Source organism: Parasteatoda tepidariorum, chromosome 5 (assembly GCF_043381705.1).
Source record: "Parasteatoda tepidariorum isolate YZ-2023 chromosome 5, CAS_Ptep_4.0, whole genome shotgun sequence".
NCBI classification, from domain to species: Eukaryota; Metazoa; Arthropoda; class Arachnida; order Araneae; family Theridiidae; genus Parasteatoda; species Parasteatoda tepidariorum.
The window spans coordinates 49,948,099-49,968,160 of record NC_092208.1 but is presented as its reverse complement, the minus strand read 5'-3'; the positions used below and the strand labels follow the sequence as shown (position 1 = coordinate 49,968,160).

General features: G+C 26.6%; 1 protein-coding gene across 2 annotated transcripts in view; it reads right to left on the bottom strand.

The window, feature by feature from the left end:
• Window positions 1–3,322: 3,322 nt before the first annotated feature.
• LOC107456550 (protein unc-93 homolog A-like) overlaps window positions 3,323–20,062 on the bottom strand; it is a 57,906-nt gene continuing 41,166 nt past the window's right edge. The window contains exons 3-4 of one of the 2 annotated variants that reach the window (XM_071181436.1): window positions 8,253–8,520; window positions 3,323–4,680 (exon numbers count right to left, since the gene is read on the bottom strand). In XM_071181436.1, the coding sequence (XP_071037537.1) occupies window positions 4,451–4,680; window positions 8,253–8,520 (498 nt within the window). In that variant the 3' untranslated portion in view covers window positions 3,323–4,450. The remainder of the gene's footprint in view (window positions 4,681–8,252; window positions 8,521–20,062) is intronic. The other variant, XM_016074443.3, reaches the window with a different exon arrangement.

Sequence of the window (20,062 nt, the reverse complement as noted above, 5' to 3'; positions counted from 1 at the left end):
AGGACTCAGTATGTCCATGAAGGGTCCCACATAGAAGCAGGTGGTCCCTGCCCAATTTCTCTCCAGATTTACAAAGTGGAAAAAAAGGCGTGGTGGAAAGACCTATATGGTATAAGTGAGCAGAAAGACAATCGTGGCCTGTATGTAAGCGGAAGGCCGCAACTGAATCACGCCTTAGCTTGTCGGGAATTAAAGAAGAGCTTACATTTCTCCAACTTTTCACAGCTGTGCGAGTCTGAAGGTCTCGCACTGAGTTGGTTTTACATAAATTTTTAAGGAACAGTTTGATTTTCCAAAAGGAAGTTGCCGTATTTGGTTGTTGTAGCAAATTGGCACCTTTCTTGGCAAGTAAATCTGCCTGCTCATTGCCCCAAACACCACAATGGACTGGCACCCACTGGAGGACTATTCATTTTCCTCTCAAAAATAAAGATCTCAAGAGGTCTTGACATAGGGAAATCTCAGGTGTCAAGGGACGTTCATTGTATGTATTCATTGATTCATTGTATGTATTCATTGTATGTATGTTGTTCATTGATTGTATGGCTGCTTGTGAGTCCGTGAAGAGCAGGAATGTATTTTCAAATTTGTGTTGGAGGGCTAGTAGCTGCTGTAAGGTCGTACTCAAGGCCACTACTTTTTCATCAAAGGCGGTGCTAATGTATATCTTAACTAGTTATATTTAGTTAATACATTATATTTTATATAGAACGCATAAAAGTAATTTATCATGTGAATTACATAAGACCTTGTTTGATATAGTAAATGAATCCAAGATATAAATAAGATAAATCAAGAAAAAAATCAAAAGAAAAAAGTCAAGAATGATGAATATGATAGTTTTAAAAGCATTATATATTTTGTTCGAATTCCCGTTCAAAAGAAAACATCAAATGTTTTCAAAGTTAAAAATAAGTTATTTTCTTCAGCTACTCTAGTTAAAATCGGTCTCCTTAAATATATACTTTCCCATAAAATGTCTTACATTATTTTTGTTGACATTCAATATTTAATTTCAGTCAGGACATTCAATATTTAATTAATCAGGAATCACCGTGTTTTAATCACTTACATATACAGTGCGCAAACTAAAATATTGAACAATTAAATACTTTTTGATCTCGTGTTCGAATTTTCCCGCACTAAGATGCAATTTTAATTATGCTTTATATGCACAGTGTGCAAGATTAAACACTGTATTCTTAAACAATTTTTGATCTTGTGTTCGAATTTTAATGCACTAAGATACAATCATAATTGTGCTTTATATATATAGTGCGCAAGATTAAAAAAAAAACTAAATACCTAAATTTTTTTAATCTTGCGTTTGAATTTCGTAGTGCTAAAATGTAACCTTAATTGTTCTAGGGTTCACTCTTAAATATTCTAATTGCTTTGTGCATACGATATTTCCTAAATCAGATACAAAACCGGCCTTTCTCTGACTGAATGCATCATTCTTTTGATGAATAATTTCGATTTTTATTTATCAAAATATGGAGGGTAGTAGAAGTCTGGAAAATATGATACCAATATTTTATTCAAAGGAGAGATCAAAATTTGGACCACTTAATGCCAGTTTAATTTAAAGTAATATCGAATTGTAAGTTTGCAAATATTTAACTCATTTTAAATTATGCAATTTTAAGAGACAGCACACAAATTTTGAACAAAAAAAATCCGCCGATTAGTCTATGCGTAATAAAATGTTTTAAAAAATTTATATTTTTAAATTTTCTTTTCTCAAAAGTTAACTGATTTCGTTTAAATTTTGAAATTATATAGTTTAAAATAGTGTTAAAATTTGTTCACCAAATCAAGAGTATTTTAACCGTTGTAAAATATTTGCATTAAGCAACTGCGCTTTCAAGTAACATTATATCTTTCAGATTGTGGCTATTCCTCCTTTATTTTGTGGTTCAAAAAATCAGTAAAAATGACATGCTTATTCAGCGAAAGTAAATTTTTGTGCCTGATTTTGTATCTTAAAGTATTATCTGCATGACTTAATTCGAACATTTCAGCTTAGCCTTTGAATTATTACGACTGCATCTGCGAACATATAAATCCGAACATTGGATTAAAAGTTATTAAGGCAATCCATATTTTTTTCCGTACTAATAACTAAGAATGCCTATATTCTTTCAAAATGATATAAATATAGCAAGACCCAATATATTCAATGTTATACAAAAACTGCTACATTATAGTAAATACAATGCTGCATAATTGTAGTATTTCATTCAGCTCTATAGCAAAGTGCTCTATGGAATTATTGTGTAATTAATTCTTATGATATAACAATTATACTATGTGAAACTATTCTAAATACCTGATACTTTATGAAATAATGAATCAAATACCAAAGGAATCAATTTTAATGTCATTAATTTCACAGAAGCACATATGATTTGCAGACATATATCATTATTCAAAATTCTGGGTTTGTTATTTTTCTTCGACTTGTGCGAATTGCATTAACTAATTTGTAATTTTTAAGTAATATTTAATTAATGCATAACAAAATTAATGCAGTTTAACAGTTATAAAATTTGTTATTAAATCACCAAATCAGTTTTTTGAAGTGGTAAATAGCGAAAAATTGGAAATGTTTTTTGACATTTAATTTTTTCTTAATGCTGATGTGCATCGATTTATATGTGTATTGAATATATTTTTAGCTATTGCATCAATATTAAATACTTATTAGAATTATTGACTTTTATATGGCACATATAAATAAGAAAATGTTATGCATACACTTTTGTACTCACTTTAGAAAAATGACTAGAAACTGTAATGCATTTTAAGTACATTTGGTTTAAATTGGTCTAGCAACACAAAATACTTCATAATTAGAAAATGAAATTTTAAATTTTTTTTAACGTAATAAACTCGTTTTTTTTTAATATTTTGTTTTAAAGGAAGAAATTTATTAACCCTTTATATCCATTTCCAATCGTATTTTACGAATATAACCGATGTTTTTTTCTTAAAATAATAATTTAATAAAACAATGTTTTTTTAGAAGAGTGATTTCAAGATAGAAAATAACTGCGAAAGTATTTTCTTTATTTAATTAATAATATACTTGCTTTTTCAGCACTACTAATATAGTTCCATAAATTGAGATTTTTTAAAAATGAAAGACTCAATCCATAATTTTATAATTTTTTTATTTTGATCAATAGCTTTTATTTTAATAGTTCATTAATGTTTAGAGAAAGATTAAAATTAAAACTTAAAAACAGAGTAAATATTTTTAAGCTGAAAAAAGTGTAAAGGCGAAATTTTAAAAACGGTTTAATGATAATTTTTAAAATAATATATATCACTTTTTATTAGTTTTAGAATTCCTTTTATAAGCAGACAAGCATTAAAACCATGTCGCAATGCAAAGTATGAAGATGAATTGAAAAGTACACAACACTTATATTTTAAAATATTCGCAGCTGATTTTTTACATAGCATTAAGTAATAGTTCAGTAAATGTTCATATAACAGTAAAAGTTTACAATAACAAATAAATAATTTTTTAAACCATGAAACATTAAACTTTAGCGAAAAATGATACAGAAAAAGAATAAATAAAAATAATACCCAAAGTACGACAAAACATGAAATAAAATCTATCCAAAATACATACAAAAAGTGATGCGTAAGAAGGATAAATAAAAATTATAATTAAAATTATAAATAAAAATTATAAACACTATTAAACGAGTTTCAAATTTTTAACCCTTTGACACAGAATTATTATTAAGCATATTTTTCATACCTTTTATGCTGAATTTAGGTCAAAATGAGTGAAAAATATTACTTTTAGAATTTTTAATATTTTATGGTTCTGAAATACCGCATGAAACAAGCGGTGTCTTTTTCTGCGATAAAGGTAAAATATTCCATATACAGCACACTTCCAAACAATATTTTTTTTAAAATTTGCATTTATTTGCAGTTGTTTAGATCTAAGATAAATAGTTATTCATTAGTGAAATTTCTTTAATTTAAAAAGACAATTATTGGCAAATTATCGAATATGAATGGAAAAAAAAATTCAAACTACTTTTTTTGATTTTATATTTTAGTACAAATATAATTCCGATAGAAAGATCATTAAGCTATAAGACTGCTTTTTTATAATTAAAAAATATTAAAATATCTATTTTTTCTTGCAATTAGAGCGTCAAAAAGAAATATATAGAAATGACGCCAAAGGGTTAACAGGAACAGAACCTTAATAAAAATAAACAAAAAATAACATAGTTAAAAATTGAAACATCACATGAATTGGATGGATAAAATATCAGTTATATACAATAAATTTACACATATTTAATATGAGGATTAGATTTTTTAATGACTCAGATCACAAAAAAGCATTAAATTAAGCAAAAAGTTTCAATTCAAGTGTTTGTGTCAGGAACGCAGCATTTCTCGCTGGTTATCCTTATAGTTCAGCTGTTCGATCCTGAATTTTTTGTTGGCGGTGTAGTCTTAATTCCAACACAGAATATGGCAATAATCCAAAGATCATCAGTCCAGCCATTACATAGATCTTGATATCATTCACAAATATTGGACTGCAAGTAAAAGCTGTAGACAGACCGATACATTGTGCCATGAAGTAAACAGCAAAGGGTGCTTGCCAATCGTACGTAAATGTTTGAGCCAAATATGCTGAAATATAAAATTTATTAAGTTAATAAAAAGCAATACATGGCAAAAAATTTAAACTTAGGAAATGTGAAACTAAATTTCCTGATTAGCAACCATTTTTAAAATTGTTTTACTGTCAAGCAACAGAAAAAAAACTAGTAATTAATATTGAAATTTAAAGGTATTTTATTTTACCTACCATTATACCTACCTGAACTGTCTAAAACTGAATGATTTTTTAACCCTTAGTCATGTTGGGTGTAATAACATTTTTTTAAAAACTAAATGAGATTCTCATTTGAGTTCTGTTCGGTTTCTTATGTCAGAATGTGACATACATTGGCTTATGAAATTAGGAGAATTTTCAAAACTGGTCAATTATCTCCATTAAACCTTTGCTTACAGTGTTCCGTGTTGTACCATCACATGCGGTTTACATGTTGTATCAGTCGTATGCAGAAGGTTAATAAACATTTTTTTATAAAACTTGGTGCAAATATAAATTATTGTAGTACTTATAACAAACAAAATAAACATTCAACGATCATAATAGATGGACATAACCGTGCATACATAAATAACAATGAGCAGTATTGCATAATCGTACAATACTGCCCATAAGTTGCAACTATATAGAACTCATAAAATAAGTTAAAATTGTAGAGAAAACATGGAAAATATTATAAGAAAAAAACATTGCTGTATTTTGCTTTAGCTATATTAATACAATAATAGAAAGCACTCCTTTTGGCTGATATAATCGTGTCAGCTGATGACGAGATTAAAGCTATTCATTATTTTGTTTTCTGGCTTNATATATATATATATATATATATATATATATATATATATATATATATATATATATATATATATATATATATATATCTTGAGATTTCAGATCATCTTATCGAAATTACTGAAATGACCGAAGTAGCAATTATTGAAAATTTAAATGTGTGCAGAGATATAAAATTATACCGACATTTCAATATATGCTGTCATTAAAACTCCTGCGACATAGCTATATTTATATAAAGCTAGTGTTATTTATTTATATATTTGTGATTTTTAAAGAGCATAAGTCAGAAAAAGACGAAATATCATTATAGTCCTTTTAGCAAATACAGCTTTTGATATTTCTAAAAATAATTTTCTAATAGTACAAAGTTTTTCTTCAAAATACTTTGAAATAAAAAGACTCAACGGAGCATCATAAATCATGCAGCATCATTTATTCTGAAAGCCAGTGTCGTACGGTGTAAGTAGTGGCGCATAATCATTCATAAAACATAGTAACGTAAAGTAATTCCAGTTGAAATATTGTCCTGCTGCATGTGTCTTACAGAGAAAAATCGATCTAAAGGGGAAAAAGTATATGAAATATATCAGAGGTTCATAAGCAAATAGAAATCTCTTTGTATGCATTTTTCATGAAATAAAAATGCATTAAATTATTATTGCTATGAGTGAAAAACTTTCTGAAGTTATTAATTTGGAGTGCTTTTCTCCGAATCAAGCATTGTATGTTTTTATTATACTAAAAGTAAAATAATTATGAAACGAGTAAAAAATGTCATGTATATGAATCTTTCATTATGTTATTATATTCGCTGTACTAAAAATTGTTTGTTTTGTTTCTTTACTTGATATTAAACTGATGAAGCTAATGCAATGAGAAAAAATACACTTTTTTTCCTTTGCAATTATATAGGTATTGTATTATAATTACATACTGAATGTATATTATTCCAAATGTCCTGCATATTATGTCAAACGAGTTTCATGTTTTATTAAAAACATTTCATGTGACTTTGAAGTTATCTCGGTACCTTCGATCCAGAATCTCTATTAAATGATGTTCTCATATTTCGATATTTGTGTAAAAAATAAACGTAAAAGTTTGGAAATAAAAGTATTCATTAATTAAATTCTCCACTGTTTCAATTGCATGTCAACTCTCTGAGATAAGAAATAAAACTAAGTGACACTTTCTGGCCCAGACATTAAAAGATGCTTCAAAAGAGCTTCAATATGGCTATCTACAGTAATTAACAGATCAAAGCGAAATCCCAATCATTGTACTTTTAATTCGTTATTTTGTTCCAATGTGTTGTAAACATTAAATTTAGATGACAATTCATTTTATTGCTTCTTCTTTTACTTACATCATTGAATAATTTACATTTGATACAAAAAAGTTGTGTTCGGTGAATTTTTAATTAACTAATTTCGTTAAGTGGGTATAAGTAATAAGGGTATAAGTAGGTAAAGTGGGTATATTTATTAACTAAGTTGCATGTAAAACGCTTCTCTGACTTTCATTTTGATGACTTCTATTCCACCCACTTACTTTAGAAGCTATCTTTTCACTGCTCTTTTTAAACATTAAGTGTGTGCCCTTTTATTATTTGTCTCATTACTCTTAGGCCAGGATAGCCTGGTTGGTAGGGCGTCGGGCCCGTGTTCAAGTGGTCGTGAGTTCGATCCTCGCCGGCCTAAGACTCCCCGTGCATAAATGGATATTATTGCAGGATAAATCTGTGGGGTCACAAAGACCTCCATGTTTCTACAGCAAATCAATACTTCGGGGGGGGAGGGGTACTAAATTTAAGATTGATCATTCTCTGATACAGGTCTAAATTATGTTCTGTGGATGAATAAATGGATGTATGAATAAATGAATGTATGAGTAGGTCCGTCCTATAAACGGGCTGGGAAGTCGTATGCTTGGATATAGATGACGCCACTTAAAAACAGAAAACACACTCTCTGCCTTAAATTTGCTCCATTCACTAAGCAGACCTGCTGGCAGGCAAGTGGTATTAGAAACAACAATATCAACATATTTCTCTTGATTTTCTCATGTGTCGAAGAGATGCATAACGATACAGCAAACAATGGCCTAGTTGGAAACATTTTCTGAGACTGTTACTCCATTCTAGAATATAATTTTTATAAGTAATATTGAAGCAGATGAAATAAAAAGTGAAGTGAAAATAGAAAACAAAAAAGTGAACGCTCAATTAGAAAGTCGAATACAAAAGGGATATTTGATGAGCCAATAGAACTGAAAAAGACAAATACAGTTTTTTAAAACTGTCTTGAATGCGTGAATTATGTTCTTGACATTTTTCCTAAACTATTCTTGGGAAATATGTAGAATATCACGTCAATGTAGAATCATTTTATGCTATAAGAAGCTTAAACTATTGATATATTTCCGAAATTATATTTGGCAATTTCTTCTAAGTGGATACCATTCTGTTCCTACAAAAGATGTACTGAAACAAATTTTAAGATATCATGATCTTCGTTAAAAAAAAAAATCCCCTGTAAAGCGCCAATGTTCTAAAAATGGAACATCGTTAAAAACACGCTTAGAAATTTGTCACTGTCTTTTTTTAATTTTATAGCCTTTAGATACTATTACTTAACGAATTTATCAAATTTCAAGTAATTTGATTTATCTTTTATTAATTTGGCGTTTAAACAGTTAATAAAAAGTGTGACAAATCAATATGGAAAAGGGCTGATATCTTTTTACTTTGAATTTTCATAAACTTAAAACAAAGGAATTGATGTTAGCTTACTGGTCGTTAAAGTTTCCCATACAGCATTACAAAGGCCCCATCCAGCTGCAATGACATAAAAAACTGCCACGTCATCTCTAACTGGAGTCCATAACCATAAGACCATCAAAAGTCCAGCATGACAAACGACTGCCGCAAACATTATTGTCAACCTTTTAATGTGCTTGAAAAATTGATGAGCAGCCACAGACCCCAGAGTAGTCATTGCTCCCATGCACAACATAGTGTATCCAACAGCTTCTAATCCCATAGCACAGCTGACATATGACTGAAATAGTAAATGTAAATAATTAAATATATGAATAATGCAAATAAGTTTTCTTGAAAATTATTAGTAAAATAATTAGTTTTTCATTAAAGTAAAAATTCTTCTTTTTAAAAATGATTTGTGAGAATTAAAAAATAGCAGCATTAAAAAGTGAGATCACTGTGAAATACAGTTTAAAAATTCACTAGTAGAAGATATATCTAATAATGAATTGCTCAATAGCAAATCATTTAGAAAAATGAATTTGAAAAATGAACGAGTATCAGTATCATTTGATCTGTTAAAAATAAAATTCAAGTTTTTAGAACTATTTTGTTAAGCACACTAGTATTAAAATATCTTATAATATAAAAGTATAATAAATATAATAATATAATAAAGTATAATAGTATAATGAAATGCAAAAATATAGTAAAATATAATAGTATAACAAAATATAATAGTACATATATATCTAATATTGAATTATTTCTCAATTTTAACTTAATAATGCATCATTTAAAAAATGTATCAGAAAAGTAATAATATTATAGTGCTCATATATGAATAACGGGTATCAAAATACGATTGTTCCATTAAAAATAAAACCCAGTTTCTTAAAAATATTTTGTTAAACACACTACAGTGTAATAAAATATTAAGTTCTTCACTTTTTGTTTCTAAAAATAACTGTTTTAAAGCTGTATTTAAGCAAAATGGTAGGATTTCATAATTCTTGCTCACTAATAATTGTTNTAAACACACTAGTTTACAAACATCTAATAATATAATAGTGCAATAAAATGCAATAGTACAGATATCCAATATGAATTATTCCTCAATGGTAGCTCAATAATACATTTAGAAAAATGAACTTGAAAAATATTAACATAAAAGTGCATTTTTATGAATGACGTGTTTCGAAATAAGTATCATTTGATCTGTTAAAAAAAAAAATTCAAGTTCTTAGAACTATTTTGTTAAGCACACTAGTATTAAAATATCTTATAATATAATAGTATAATAAATATAATAATATAATAAATATAATAATATAATGAAGTATAATAGTATAATGAAATACAAAAAATATAGTAAAATATAATAGTATAACAAAATGTAATAGTACATATATATCTAATATTGAATTATTTCTCAAATTTAGCTTAATAATGCATCATTTAAAAAATGTATCAGAAAAGTAATAATATTATAGTGCTCATATATGAATAACGGGTATCAAAATACGATTGTTCCATTAAAAATAAAATCCAGTTTCTTAAAAATATTTTGTTAAACAAGCTACAGTGTAATAAAATATTAAGTTCTTCACTTTTTGTTTCTAAAAATAACTGTTTTTAAGCTGTATTTAAGCAAAATGGTAGGATTTCATAATTCTTGCTCACTAATAATTGTTATTTTTCTAATTATAGTCACTCTTCAGAAATAAAAATAATTAATTTAAATTTATAGATGGATTAAAATGATCATTAAAATTTTTGTGTAATTGAAAAAATTTTTTTGAACAAATATTAGTTTATATTAAGAGAATTTTTATTGAATTATTAACATTTGATAGTTATAACTACTTTTAAGAAAATGGAAAATATATATTAGTCAATGGTAAAATAAAGCATTAGAAGAGATTTTTTATTTGCTAAATAAACTTAAGTTGAAAACTACAGAAATATTTAAGTTGATATTTATGAACAAATTAACTCTGCTTTAATTAAATCCAAATAATAATTATTAAGAAAAGACTTAAATTTCATTCAAGATTTCGAAAATAAAAAAATAATTTTTTTAAAAGTATAACACAGTTACTTTTTTGCTTTCTTTTTTTTTTAGTTATTATAGTTTAATTTACATTTACCATTCATAGAAAAGACAATGAAACATAGTAAGTTACGTTAAACAAAACAAAAAGTAAAGTAGAAAAATCTATGAATGGTAAATAATTTTAAGCACATGTTAAGAATCAGACTAAAATTCTAATTTTAAACTGTCTTAAATAATGACATTTTAACCTTGCATTTTACTAACTGCGTTATGTAATAACCAGAAACTTTTGAAAGGTTAAGATTAAAAACTAATAATTTTCTATTTATTTAAATAACTAGAATACTTAGAGAATTTTAATTTTGCTTTAATCTTTTAATACATTTTAAAAATATTTATAACAAACCTATTTCATGTAAAGAAATAAAAATAAACATGTAATAGAAAAATACAAGAATTTTATTGTATGTAACGTTAAATCTAATTATATGTACTAATTTTGGATTTTAATATTATTATTATTTACTATTTCACTGTTGTTACTGTTTTAATTAATATTAATTACATTACCTTACATTTTAACATATTAACATATTTATATTAACACACGAAGTGAATATCTTCATGAAATATTTATTCTAAATAATAATTTCTGTAAATTATTGCTTTGAGGTAGGCTGATTCAGTGGAATAAAAAAAAATGCTAAAAATAATTAAAACAATTTTTTTCTCATACCACATGCCTTCGATGAACAAAGTAAGTAAAGATAATTAAAATCTTATCTATTTGTATCCCTGTACTCTACATGGCATTACATATATTAAGATTATTGTTTTATTCTCATTTCTTATTGTGTGTTAGATTTTATAATGCTTTGATATTAACACGAAATAAATTTTAGTTTAATTAGGTTTAAATTTACATTACTATTTTTTTCCTTCCTTTTTAAAACAAGTTATATTTTTAAATTTAAAATTATTTAAAAGTAAATTACCTTATATTTACGTTTAAAAATTAATATTTTGAATAAAATAATTTATTCTAGTTTAACATTTCATTCATTCATAACACTATTTCTTAAAATCTTTTTTCAACCTCTATATAATGAAGATGGATTCATAAATACTATTCGAAAAGTTATATTTTTATTAGGTTTTAAATTATTTAAATAAAGTAAAACAAAACACATCATTCAAAAATTTATCGCATTTTCCTCACCTTTACAATTTTTATTCAGCTTATTTGATATTTTTTAAACACATTTATGTTGACACAGGAAATAAATATTTTCATACAGTATTTATTTTAAATAATAGTTTCCGTAAATTATTGCTTTTAGGTAAACTAATTCAATGGAATTGCACATAAAATTAACGCCGAAAGTAATTCTCTTTCGAAATATTTTTTCTTATTTTCATATGTTTTCGTTGAATGAAAAAAGTAAAGATAATTAAATATTATATTTTTGTATCATTGCACTCTACATGGAATTACATATATTAAAATTATTTTTTTATTCTGATTTTTATTGTGCGTTTGTTTTTAAAATGCATTGTTTTAACAATTTGGTTTAAAACAGCTTCTGTACTTCTAAATTTTAACGCAAGTCATACTTTTAGGTTTAAAATTATTTAAGAAACTAATAACATATGTATTTACTTTAAAAAAAATCTATAATACTTCATGAAAGAAAATTATGGTCGAAACTGTCAGAATATGGTATAATTTACCTTTTTTCTTGCTCTGCGGGAACTTTTTTCCGAAGCACTTTGTTTATGATTCTGGTAAAATCTATATACATAATAATAAACGCGGCTGTGTGTCTGTCTGTAATCCCAATATATCGCCCCAGAAGCCTAGCCCAGGTACGAAACTCGGCACATAATTGTGTTTTGACATAATGAAGAAGTATTTTTTTTCTTTTTCAAAAATTTGGATTAGTTTTTTAGTTATCAGTCATTTTGTAAGAAAATCTATGCTTTTTCGTCTTCAAAGAGCCATATTCAAGAAACTATTAAAAAATGCATATACTTTTCTCCACTCTTATAAATGTATGCTAATGCGAACCTTACAATTGAAATATTAATTTTCGACAACTTAAACCAATGATATACGAAGGAATTAATAATTTAATTGCAAGTTTCGCATTAGTTTACATTTATCAAAGTGGAGAAAAGTTTAACTTTTGTATTAAAAATGTGGCAACATATTCGATACGTAAATAGAACGCTTCGCTTTGATATATTTGTCGCTGTTCATAATTGTTATAATAAGTTTTTATTCTTCTTTCCTCGCTCTATTTTTTATTCTTAAGCGAAGGCTATAATTTTTGTAGCGATATAGAAATAGAAATTGATACCATGAAAAATTATATAGAAATAGAAATTGATACCATAAAAAATTAATTCGTTTTCGCGTTCTTTTCACGTATTTAGCATTTTAGTTTTTTTTCTTCTTAAGCGTTGTAGCTATATAATATATAAAATAGGAATTTAATTGTTTTTGAAGGAACGATCACACTTACATTGGATCTCTCTGGTTTTTCTATTTTTTATTTCAACAGTCTTTATTGAATGCAATTAGTTATTTTCAGAAAGTTTCAGTTTGCAGGTAAGCACTTAGATTTTAATATTGAAGTTTCATGATTTGCTTTAATAGTAATTGTTGTTCTAAAGTATTCGTTGACTTCGTAAAAACCCGATTACTGACATGGCAGAACCGCCTTCCAAAAAACTTTGTATTTTGTCAGAGAAAAAGATATTAAGAGATTCTTAAAGAAAAAGAAGGGCCCAAGAAACATCTGTGGAACGTCAAAGAAGGATGGAACATGATCGAATTTCGACAAGCAATTCTAGAGCCCAAGAAGTATCAGAGAAACGTCAAAGAAGATTAGAAGAGGTTTTCAGCTATTGACCAATGATGATTTCGAAAGCAACTTGTGTGTGCCAATACACTTTCTGAGGCCTTTTTTTTTAAAAAAAAACAAGTCTCCACCGGATAGTTATATTATAGGTTAGGTTACCATAGCAAAGTTACATCTTCAAACATCCTCAAGAGCTATAACACATCTGCAGCAGAACTGGATATGAAGACAAAATTGCAGGACAGGAACACTTTAATTGTCCACTAATCTTCAGATTTCCTGCTATGTTTTAAAAAACTTTATTTGTGAAAACCTTTAGCGTGGCGGACAGCTGGCCGCCTTAGGCGACTAGTTAACAATAAAATCTGGTTTTATAATATGTATCAAAATTCGGAAAATGAGGTAAAATTTGGTGATTTTATCTTGATATCTTAGCACATGGCATAAAAGCACTTTATTCGGTTAAATTTACTTTTCAGTTTTGGAAACTTTACTAAGTATGTGGTAATAAAGACTATTATTTTAAAAACGAGAATTTCCCTGTAACCGTTACTATACAATTGGAACCCATACCAAATGAATAGTTAAAATACTGCATATTTTGATTTTATTAACCAAAACTATGATTTCTTTTTACTAGAAATGTCATGAACATAAAGTACGGAAATTTAACCAGAATTTTTCTTATCCTTGTTTAATAATGTAATTTATGATATAGTTTAACATTTCATTGATTTATTACATAATTTTTATCTGTTGTTCAACATATAACTAACGAAGATAGATAAATAAATAATATTCAAATAGCTATACTTTATACTGAAACTCATTATATAAAACAGATTAAACTAAAAATTAATCATTTATTTCTCACCTGTACATTTAGTTTTTTATTCATAGAATAAATTACAAAAGATTGCAAATGAAATACTAAAAACGAATTGTATTATTACGATTCATGAATCCGCAGGAATGATAAATTACCTTTTGAATTTGGTTCAAAATATCTGAAAAACATTTTCTCCGTGAAAAGAATTGACTTTTAGAACAATAAAAAAAATTCAGTGTCATTATAGAAAAGCTTTATGACCAGAAACGTAAATCAATATTTATGTCCTTTGCTTTTGTTTCAAAAAAATGAACGGAAAGTTTTTTCTCTAAAATATTCTGAGTTCTAAACTAAAACTGTGGATGTATTCCACATGCTTGTATTATTGTGAATACATACAAAAATAGAGCACAGTGTTTTTATTTATTAAATTTTTCTTATTTAGTTTTTATTGCAAAGTTCAAAAAACAAAAATCTTGAAAATTTCTGATTATACTTTAAGAATTCAACCATGGATGTTTCAAATTATTTGTCTATAATATTGATAATTTATAAATAATAAAATAATATTTTAGATGAACAAAATAGCTTTTTAACAATAAAACAATGCATTTGACGTTGATCAGTGAAGGCTCAGTCATTTTAAGTCCAAACAAAACTGAAATTTCACCACAAGAAAAAAAACTAATTTACAACTTATAATTTATAGTTCCAAAAAAAATGGAAAACTTAAAACTAAATTTTTTTTTTCCATATTTAATTCTATATTCTTTTTATAAAACAAGATCTATACGATTTCTTTTACATATGACATGAAATATGTGGTAGATATGACTTTCTGGTGTAAGTTTAGTGATTAGAGCATAGTTTAATAATGTTTATGTTTTTTTATTATCGTATTATTTTAATTCGACCTCTGAAACCGTAAGATTTATTGCCGTTACGCGAAAAAACTCACAAACAAACAACCCTTGAAATGGGATATTGAACATAGTCATTGAAATAAGACTGTATTTATGCCAAACCATGTTTGAAAGTTTCATGCAAGGATGCAAATATACCATTAAAGTCGAAAGATCATTTAATTAATGCATTGTTTCATACAAAGTGTCAACTGTTTTAATCTATTAATTAAACTAATAATTCCTATATTAAATAAAAGATACGTGTTTTGATTAGAATTCTACTCTTTTTGCTTTCATTGAGCACCAAGTTGACACACCCGAAAAAATCGTAATCTGCTGTAATACTATTTTAATTATTTTATTATTTAATCTTTAGTCCTTACGTGGTACAAGTTTGCTACCACTTTGTAAAAGTTGTTTCTGTATAAGTTGTTATTGGGCAATAAGATTCAAGAAATTCATTAGTGTAGTTAAACTTAGCCATATATTGTTGTTATGAAAAATTTGAGCATTACTATAGTAATGCTTCAAATTTTCCAACGGAGTGTCATATTATAAATCAGATTTATCTCTTTATGATTATTAATTAAAGTCTGGTGAACTTCTTTGCAACTCAAACAGCAATATTTTGATTTCCTAGAGTGAATCTCTTGACTTTGTTTTCGTTGAGTTATGACGAAGTACCTTGTCATGTTAACAAACACACGTAAAACGCCTGAATCCCTAAAATAATTCTAAACTATAATATTTTTATGGATTTAAATGTGGTGAAATTCCTTGCAAATCAAAAAACATTATTTTGATTTTCCAGTGTAAATCTCTTGATTTTGCTTCAAATGTAACAAAAAACTATTACAGTCGTTTGGAATACCCCGTCAAACATCTGCAAGCATGAAATAATTTTAAACTGTAATATTTTTATGGATTTAAGTATGGTTAATCCTCTTTCAAATTAAACAATATTATTTTAATTTCCAGTGTGTATCTCCTGATCTTGTTTGAATTGTAACAAAGAACTATAGTTTAAAGCATGGCGGAATGCCATGCCATGTTGAAATATCCCGTAAAACGTCTGCATTCATGAAATAATTCTCAACTGTAATATTTTTATAGATTTACATGCAGTGAACTTCCTTGCTAATCAAGCAACATTATTTTGATTTTCCAGTGTAAATCCTTTAATCTTGTTTGAATTGTAATAAAAAACCATTGTCTTTTAAAATATCTCTTCAAACGTTTGCAAGCATGAAATAATTCTAAACTGTAATAATTTAATGGATTTAAGTCGTGTGAACATCCTTACAAATCAAACAACATTATTTTGATTTCTCAGTGTAAATCTTTGGATCTTGCTTGAGTTATGACAAAGAATTAAAGTTGAAACAGCCCGTCAAAAGTCTGCACACATAAAATAATTCTAAACTATAATATATTTATGGATTTAAATCTTGTGAAAATCTTTGCAAATCAAACAACATTATTTTGATTTTCCAGTGATCTTGTTTGAATTATAGAAAGAAAAAAAAACTGTAGTTTTCTTTTTAAAAAAGCCCTCAAACATCTGCAAGCAGAAAATAATTCTAAACTGTAATATTTTTGTTGATTTCAGCCTGATGAATTTTCTTGCATATCAAAAGCATTGTTTTGATTTTCCAATGTAAATATCTTGATTTAGTTTTAATTATGACAAAGAGCTAAATCATGCTGAAATACCACCATTGACAGTTTGGATGATAAAATAATCTTATGTTGTAATATTGTCTTTTACAATTTGTTGAATCCTCCGTGCCCCACAACAACAATAAGCTATTAGTGACATTTGCTGAGAAAAAACAAAAAACTTTTTAGACAGTAACTCACAATTTGTTTGGAATGTTTAGGTTTAAAATAACTAACTTGTCCTAGTCATTTTAAAAAAAAAAACAATTTGGAATAACTATTTTAAAAGTAAATAAAATATTTTTTAATTTATATTCTAGAATAGCTAAGTAATTATTTAGTTCTTTTTAACAATAGAATGTAACGAAAAAGCATCTTATTAATTTTACTTTTATTTAGTAATCGTGTTTTGTTAAAATTGCTCCTATATTTTTTGTGTGAAAAGTATTATGTTAAAAGTATGTCAAAAGTATTTTGTTACTAAGTTAATGAACAATATTGCCAGAGGAATTCAGGAAACTTCAAAACCAAAATAATTATGATAAAGTAAAGAACTTATTACCATATCAGTAGTTTTTCAAAATTAATTTTCAGTTGAATTTTTTAAACTAAAACTCGCAAATCTTTTTATTATTTAGACGCAGTAACAAAGACGAAAATTCTTATATTACAGAAGAGATTAGTTCCTTATTTGTTTTCTTTCAAACATACTTTATTTAATATAGAGAGCTTTTTAAATACTTAATAGAAGTACTGTTTACATTTATTTCCTTAAAAATTCATAATTATTTTTGAAAATTTTATAGTAAAAGACTTTTATAATTAATGAAATGTGAATTTTACCCTAAGGGTATAATCACAAATAGTATTGAAAAGTTTCGTATAGTAAGAATTAAAACACCGCATAAAAGCAACGAAGAAAAATGAACTTTTTATCCTTCAAATAAATTACAATAAAGAATGTCGAACTATAAATAAAAGAGAAAATCGCGTTATCAAAGGAGATAATTTGGATTTATAAATGCGTCTGAACTAATGAAAAAATATGTCAAAGTTAATTTAAAAAAACTATTTTTGTTTGCTCTAATTTCTGGAGGCGTAATTTAAAAGTTTCGAACGAAGAAGATTTAGAAAAGAAATTTTTTATCAACTACTTATATCTTCATTTTCACAGCGCTTTTAAATATAACATTTTCTTTCCTGTTTATTAAAATAGTTTTTTTTATGTATGCATAAATTTGAGAATAAGTAATTTTGATTAGGTTTTCTTTTAAATTTTTGTCTTTTTGCTACAGTGATTGAAATTTGTCGGAATTTTTTTTAAAGTAAACAATTTATTTAATTACTATTTCACCATAATCAAACAAAATAGTCAAATAACCATACATGAGATGGTATTCAAACTGCAAACTGTGTGAAAGCCGTTTACTAACTGTTTGCACATAATGTGGCTGAATAACCGGAATTTTATCACACAAACTAGGTTCACCTAATGAAATTATTTAGTTCCCTGCAGCTAGGAGCATGTTAAAGACGAGAGAGCAGCTAATCAGTCAATCTTAGCAACAGAATGGAAGTTTGAGTTCCAGCTTTGACACCGCAATAATTCGTCCACCTTCAACCCAGTGCTGCACTCCATAATTTGTGACTCTGGACTATTGGAATAAGATACTCTCCCTCACGCATAGATGGCAGCACCTTAAATCTGCTTTACAAGAAAGAGCTGAATTCTTACGGTTTTGAAACAAATCTGTTTGTAAAAAACCATAAAGTTAAAAAGTTTTTTTTACTGTAAGCTTTACGGTTAATTAGATAGACAAACTGCTACCAGTTATTTTACTGTAATTCAATTTTAATAGTTTTTCTATTCAAACAGTTCGCAATTTAAAAAGTTTATTTTATTTCCTTGACAAGTTGCTGGCTTGTATGCTATGCCTACACTGAAAAAAAATCCAGTTCAAATTACGGTTAAAAGTACCGGCAATCAGTGCGCTGGTACTTCTTATAGTAAGTACTAATTTTTTTTATAGTAATTACTGTTTCTGGAACATGTTGCGAAACGAAAATGCGATATACCTTAATTTTTACAGTAATAATTACCAGAAAATCACTGAATTCTAATTAAATAAATATTACTATAAACATTACGGTATAGTATTTTACGGTAACAATGGATTTTACGGATGATGCACTCTAAGTACCGGTACTTTATGCCGTCATTTGATCCAGAATTTTTTATAGTGTACTTTTTTGCTCCATCATTAGGGAACGGATAACAATTTTCATTCACGGAAGTCTATAATCGTTTCAAATATATGTCTAATAATTCAATTTTTGTGTTTTCAATTTAATAATGTTAAATTTTTTTTCTAACTTTTAAATTTTTGCACATGATAGCCATATTAAGAAAGATTTTGTTTTTTTTAAATTAAAAGTTCAACTCTTTAATATATTTTCAAAATATTCAGTATATTTTTCAAAATTCAATTTTCTTTAAAATAAAAATCTCTTGTTTTAAAATTTAAAATTATAGAAAACTTAGTTAATTTAGGGATATCGAAAATCCTAAATTTTTCCATTCTATAATTTATTTCCATGCATTTGCTATTTCTTTATACCTGTAAACTTATGAATATAATATATGACCACATATAATTAATCAATATTCCTAAATCAGAAATAAATTGGAAACAAAATATAAGAAATAGCTAAACTTGTAGAAAAACAATCCTTGGCGATTTATTTTTTTCATTTTTCATGGCAAAGAAGCCGAGATTTAGTAGGATTTTTAAAAGCTTTCATATCTATCAAGTATTATTTGGAAAAGTCAAAATCGTAAATAAATTTTATTTTCTGCCACGTTACGGCCCAAGAATAATCAGTTTGACAACTATTGAAGATTCGGAAGAAAAATTGAAAAATACTTGAAACTATGAAAAATAGCATTTAAGATTTGATTAAAAGTCTGAGATGATATTATTTATTCATCATAAAATTGAATTTTATCGAAAATAGTTGGCAAAATGGAGTATTTTGAAAAATGAGTCAGTTGCATTTATTATGTTTTCTAAAACCCATTAGTTTTTTTTGTTTGAAAAAGGCGACTATATACGAAGATTCTAAAAGGTTCCAATTTTAGGAAATTATTTTTAAGAAATAAATAAATATCACAACAACTGTAGTACTCAACTATGTAGCAAGAATTAATAGCAATTATTTAAACACATAAATTATAATATTGTTTTATTCATATTCCATTTAAGTTTATTTATAAAATGTGGATTATAATGTTATGAATGGTACTAAATTTGATGCTTAATTTTATGCTCCATTAAAGTCCGACTTTTTTAAATCACGCAAAGTGTGTCAGCAAGCAATATCTTGCTTGAGAATCTAAATAGTAGTCAAACGGTTCAACTTTTTCTCACTATCATAAAAAGTGTGCAGTTAAAAAAAAACACAAAGAGTGTATAATCGGTAATCCTTTTATACCACAACCTTTATTTAAGTGCAGAATAAAATCTATT